Here is a 6,608-nt window from a genome sequence, read left to right as displayed (position 1 = left end):
CATCATTCTGCCATTTGTTTCGCCTTCCAGCAGCAACAGAGGTGTTTTAGCTCCCTCTCTGGGCAATTTCTCTCCATAGCAGCAAGTTGGGACCCTGTGGAGCAGAACCCAGCACACCCTTCCCTAGGGCTGGGCGGAAATAGTGACTTATTCGAGCCTGAAAAACACGGGCACAGTCTGTTAATGATTTACTTTGAGCTTTGTCCTTGCAGAAAGCTTCGTGGAGATTAGTGCACCTCAGAAGAAGTTGTTATGCAGCACACCAGGAGGAGGGGCAGCAATGCTGTTTTCCTACAGGAACAAGAAAGACCCTGCAATAAAAGTGTATCTATTCATGCATCTACTCTGCAGGGTTCCTAGAAACAAAACACCAAACCAAAACCACCACCATCACGTGTCACTCCCCTCCCAAACACCAATTTCCTGAAGACCTCTTTGCTGCATCACATCAGTCCTGCAGTCCAGGGTGGCTTTTAGGAAGACCATCATTAAAAGGACATAAGCCCAGCTGCTCCTTCATTCTCCTTGGCCATGCACAGCAGGACAGGACCAAGAGACCAACTTCTGTTTCCTGATTACCTGCAGTCATTTTCAGATCCTGAAGGTGGGAAAACCTCGGCTACGTCAACGTGTTTGTTGCTACACTGACACTTCAGTCAACATTAACTGCAAGTCCCAACACCTCTGGTGCAAGAACCCACCCTTCCAGCAGCTCTTGGGGGAAGATCCCCATTTCTGGCCATACTGAGAGCAGCAGTGGATGATCAGAAAGGCATTACACAGTGCTGGAGATGGGGTGCAGCGTCCCCATCACCCGTGCACATCATTGTTCTCTGGCATGTTTCCTATTGCAGGAGAGATGACTTTCACACACAAAGGAAGAAACCCTTGGCAAGAACTCCTACATGTACCTGCTTGGAGGACATCCCATGCTGTCCCCCAAGCCCCCACACTCTGCCAAGTGGCAATGCCAGCCCAGCACAGCCAATGCAAGACACGTCTAAGGGATTTTCTGTCATTTTCTCTTGTAGGTTAGAGTTCTGCTGCGCACACAGCTGCACTAGGACAGACTGTCCAAAAGAGTGGAGCTCTGCATCTGGGGAAGGGCTGCAGCTGATGGAATTAAGCAAGCAGCTTTTTTGGTAGCGATGGTAAACACAAAGAAGGAAGAACATAACCAAAGCAGAAAGTATGGAAATGAGCCACTTCCACAAGAGCACAGCCTGGTTTTCCCAACAGTTTTGTTATGTCAGTTGCTTGCAGAGTCTGGGGAGATGGAGTTTGTGCTCTACAGAGGCAGGTAAAGGACTGAACTCCCGTTTTCCCCTGCCACCACTCCGGCAGAGCTGGCAAAAGGGACCCTGGAGCAATACAACATACCCTGAAGAGACATGGCATTTCCTGCCTATGATCCTGGCCCACATGGTTACAGCTCTAAGAGCATCACCAGCAACAAAGGGGACAGCGGAGGTCACAGCAGACCTAGAAACATCAGTGTGAGGCCCAAGGTCATTTACAGGAAGTCACACAGCTGAAGCACACACTGCTAACCTGACACGGACAGCTCAAGCACACTGGAAGCCTGCCCTCCACAAGAGAGCACCTCAGCACATTTCAAAGGCTAAGCAGTCACTTAGCAAGTGAGAAGCACTGGCTCTAACTCTCTAGAAGCACACTCTAGCAGAACAGGAAGCTTGCTGACTTTCAGAACACATGATGAGGAAAGGGCCTGGAGGTGCACTCGTGGTGCTCAGTTTCCATCAGCAGTGCCAGTGCTGCAGTTCCAGTAAGGGGTATAAATAACACAGAGAAGCAGCCAAACACCCATCTAAGTGCAGTGCAACGGCAGGGGGAGGGCAGGAGAACCCCCAGCACCACATGTAGCATGAACTTGCTCCTTATGAACACAGCCCAGCCTGTCCCAACACTCCAGCATCCACCCCAGGACAACCAAGCACAGTTTGGATTGCACACACCATCTCTGTGCAGAGGGAAGCACAGGCTTTCCAGGTACTGGAGCAGAAAAAGTGCAAGCTAAATAGCAGTGAAGAGCTGAGAGGTGTTGTACACATATACTGGCAGACAAACATACATGTAACAGCCCTGAGCACCTGGGAGGAAGCTCATTTAAGAGGTTTCTCTGCCACTACATGTTTAAGAGGCTGCAACTCATCAGCAAATTTGGGCCTGGGCATATTCAGTGGGGAAAAGGATCACAATGATACACCGGGAGTCATAAACTTACAGAAAAATCCCAGCACCTCAATAGCCCAGAGGAAAAGGTTGGAAATCAGAAGCAGCGTTGTAAGAAAAAAGGCTGGAACCTGTGAGCAGAATGGACTGAGCATGTCTGCAATATCCTTTGACTTCTAAGTGAGAGAAAACAGCAGTAGAGGAGGGCAGGGAAGGCTGGGCATGGAGAGTCGAACGCAGTTTCTAGGATGCCATTCCGAGCAGGAATCCTCCAGCAAAACCTCCAGTCAGGATAACATTCTTCTTCAGAAATATGATCACCTAAGCACGGGAGAGAAGAGCCAACAGTGTTCAACAACAGCAGGTCACCCCCCCTCCCCAAAAGAAGACATCCCTCAGGCTGCTCTCCAAGTAAGAGGCCACTGCTTGGGTCAGGAAGAGTATTCCACTTATGACCTCCCCTCCCTAACCTAATCACTGCATCTGCAGCTTCTGAACTGACCCAGTCCCAGTGCAGCTCACACCCTCCACGAGCTGCAGTCCAGGCCCACATGCTCCAGGTTCTCTCCCATCAGCAGTCAGTCTGACACAAGGGGCTGCTAACCCTGTGCCAGAGCAGGGCACAGCAGAGTCCAGGGTACACTGGGCCATTCTGCTGCCAGGTCTGCTCAGCTTTTCTTGTCAGGCTGAGGAGACATTTCTCCCCCCAGCCCCATCATGTTTTGTCTCAAGCCCAGGGAATTTGAAGCAACACCTGGTAAGCTGCTGTCATGCCTAGATGCCACCCTGGCTGTCTCAAACATGCAGAGACAGAATCACAGAACAGAATCATAGAATTGTTGAGGTCAGAAAAGACCTTTAAGATCACTGGGTCTAACCATACACTGGCAAGGCCACCACTAAACCATGTTCCCATGCACCACATCTATACATCTTTTAAATACCACCAAGGACAGTGACTCCACCACTTCCCTGAGCAGCCTGTTCCAGTGCTTCATAACCCTCAATCTAAACCTCCCCTGGTGCAACTTGAGGCTGTTTCCTCTTGTCCTATCACTTGTTACTTGGGAGCAGAGACCAGCCCCACCTCTCTCCATCCTCCTGTCAGGCAGTTGTAGAGATCAATAAGCTCTCCCCTGAGCCTCCTTTTCTCCACACTAAACTCCCAGGTCCCTCAGCCCTTCCTCATCACACTTGTGCTCCAGGCAATGCACCAGCTTTGTTGCCCTTCTCCGGCCCTGCTCCAGCACCTCAACGTCTCTCCTGTAGTGAGGGGCCCAGAACTGAACACAGGATTCGAGGAGCAGCCTCACCAGTGCTGAATAAGGTGGACAATTGCTTCCCTGGCCCTGCTGACCATGCTATTGCCAATACAAGCCAGGATGCAATTGGCCTTCTAGACTTTACTAGTTTAGGCAGACAACATCCACAGCCTTTGCCACCTCTCCAGTTTTGCTGTCATGCAAGCATTCTTGTAGTTGCACAGCAGAAGATCCATAAAGGCCCAGAAGTCAACCCTGTTTTCTGATGTCCCTTCAGCTAAGCATCTGCACATGCCCTGGGAGAGTTGTCTCACCTCATCCACTCTGCTTCTCACTTCTGGAGACATTTTATTACCACTGCTGTGAAACTTCAGCTGCTGCTTGGCTTTGTTCACGTCCCGTTCTACCAGCTTCCAGTCCACTTTGATGTATCCCGTGTGGTTTGCAATCTAGAGTTTCGAGGGGTGGAAAGAAAGTTCCTGGAATAAAGCCCTGTGTGATCATGGCTAAACAGACCCCCCCTTACCCAGCCACCTTCCCTGCCCACTGCCACCTACCACACACTGCTCCAGTGGGCTGAGAGGATGAGCACAGTAGCTTAAAACTTGACAAAGGACCACCCCTGCAGCTGTATCAATTGTCCTGCAACATCTGTCCCCACAATAATCCCCTAACAGCAGGACACATGTTGCAGTTAAGCCTGTTTCAGCCTCTATTCTCTAATGTAATGCTGCCATCAACCTCCCTTTCACAACTGCCATGGATATTGTCGGGACTCTCTGCAGCTCTCCTGCTTCTGTGGGTGGACACAGCTATTAATAGCCTGCTCCTCTCCAACTATTTTATTTGGGCAGGATGATTCAGCAGTGAAACTCTCCATGCTCAGAGCAAGCTTTTGGCTTCCAACAGAACAAGCAGAGCCAGAAGAGCAAGGAGAACAAGTCATAACACGAGACAGCGCCTGAGAAGCAAACAAGTATGGTTGTTGAGCAAGGCCTGAGGGCTGCTCTGCTCCTGCAGCATGTAGAACGTACATGTCCACATGGAGCAGCTCCCGCCAGCGCCAAGGGCTCTTGGAAACCTGGAGAAATGACTGAGGACACAGGAAGATCCTGTTTCTCTTCCCCAGTGCTTTGCAGAGAGCCCCATCTGTGCTGGCCTGACTCCTCAAGCAGCCGGGTTGACAGGAAGCATATCATGGACATGGACAAGTACCCCTTGACATCAAGGGCTGTTTCTCCAGGGACACCATCTCCACAGGCATAGGATAAGTACAGCAGCAGCGTGGTTTGCCTGCCCCCTGCTTCACTCAGGTGCCCCTGCACTAACAGCCCCCACGTGCCTTTGGCCTGGCCTTTGCCAGCAGCCCCCTAGAGCAAACAGCACCTTTTGGCAATGCTCAGGTTTACACACACTGCTCCTGCTTTGCTGCTGCATCTACCCCAGGGAACACTCGCCCTTGACATCCATGGTCACACAGAGCTCCTGGCAGAGCAAGGAACAGGACCCTCCTGCCCCAGCAGGTAATGGTCACTAGACAGCCCTTAGTCCCCACCAGCAGAGGTCTCGGAAAGCCTGGCTCCCTGTTCATACACACCTGAAGCAGGAAAAAGCCACCTCCCACCGCTGTCGCTGCCAGCTTTCCAACTTTCTGGAAGATGAATCCCGTACACCTATGAATCAACCATGTTCCAGTCAGGAGAATGAGATGCCAAACACACCCTCCCCAGCACGCTCCCCGCAGGCAAGGCTGCCTTTGGCAGCAGCTACCCAGGACTCGGAGACAGCTGATGAATGGCACAAGAAATGCACGTGCAACCAGAGGGAAAGGATTTGCACCCAGCTTTACAGCTTTTTGCTGCTCACTATCACATTTCAGCCTTTTGCAGTCTTGATTCTTCTCTCTTCAGTGTCAACTCCCAAAAAAGTCCTTGGAAACACATGATTTCACCAAAGGCAGCAAGTGATTTTAGCTTTTTGTCTTTGTTTTAACTGGTGTCATCTCTGAAGGGAAATTAGGCAGCACATCTGCTGCTGCTCCATGACAGAGCATGGGAAGCAGACCACAAGGCAAGCTGCTTTGTTGCCCAAACAACTACCTGCTTTTCATTTCTCAGAAGAGGAAACTGCTGAAGCAAGCAGACAGCAGCGATCTGAAGCTGTACTGGTCTCCAAGATTACACATTCTCAACAGGAAAGACATCACTGCAGCCACCAGAACTCAAGCAAGCAGCACCCCATTGCTCAGCAAAGGGCTGATGTATTGAATCACCAAAAGCAGACTTTGACCACAGTTTCCTTACCAACACTGCAAAACAACACAGCAACCCCCTCTCACCCATTTCTGAATACATACATTTATTGAAGATACAAGAGAGAGATCTGCCCTACACTTTTAAATTCACCCCATGCCAGCTGAAGATGACAGGCACGGCAAGAAGCAAAGCAGTGTGATTACACCAAGTTTTCAACTCAAACAATGCTGCTGTGGGAATGAAGTTGCAAACAGAGCCACAAGCCACCAGCACTTGCTGCAAGTGACACAAAACCCATGAACCATGCCTGCAGACACAATGAGCCACCTCCATAGGAGGTTTCAGTGCAGATGTCTGAAGCACATCCATCTCCAGGGAGGAAGGGATCCTTGTTCCAAGAGGCTCACACTTGCCTGTCGTAAGTTTAACACCACTGCTTTATCCCACAAGTTAAAGAGACTTATCTCACCTCAAAAATTAAAGCCTGATGCCATTTTCTTCCCTAGGAGTCAGTCTCACTTCTTCAGCTCCATGCTAGAGACAGTGTTTCAGACCATGCCAGGGCGCAGTGGGCTGAGCGTGCTGGACACCTGTGTTCTCTGACAGGCTGCCAGATGCCCCCCTGCGGCTGCCTTCCCAAAAGCCCAGCATCCTGCCTGCTACAAGCAGCAACAGCAGCCCCCAGCACCTCTTACCATCCTGTGACCCCTCCGATCAGCAGCTGCGTGGCCACGTTGTATTTCTCAGCGCTTGACCCCGAGCTGGGGGCAAAGACCTTGCGCCACCAGGGCCGGTTCTTGGTGTACTCCGCCAGGTCCAGGACATTGAACGAGTCCTCCGCACCTGCAGGCACAGCGGGAGGCTCAGTGCCCCGGCTGCTGGGCCACAGCCCCCGCCC

At 51.2% G+C, this 6,608-nt stretch overlaps 1 protein-coding gene across 1 annotated transcript; it reads right to left on the bottom strand.

The window, feature by feature from the left end:
• Positions 1-2,193: 2,193 nt before the first annotated feature.
• LOC104400750 (FUN14 domain-containing protein 2-like) lies at positions 2,194-6,553 on the bottom strand (the record flags this gene model as incomplete). Its single annotated transcript, XM_010010330.1, has 4 exons — positions 2,194-2,514; positions 3,770-3,904; positions 5,053-5,128; positions 6,406-6,553. Coding segments are annotated over 4 exons (437 nt in total), but the record flags the coding sequence as incomplete, so codon positions are not given.
• Positions 6,554-6,608: the final 55 nt, after the last annotated feature.

Source organism: Nestor notabilis, unplaced genomic scaffold (assembly GCF_000696875.1).
Source record: "Nestor notabilis isolate BGI_N333 unplaced genomic scaffold, ASM69687v1 scaffold10342, whole genome shotgun sequence".
Lineage (NCBI taxonomy): Eukaryota > Metazoa > Chordata > Aves > Psittaciformes > Psittacidae > Nestor > Nestor notabilis.
This window is presented reverse-complemented; position numbering and strand designations above follow the sequence as displayed.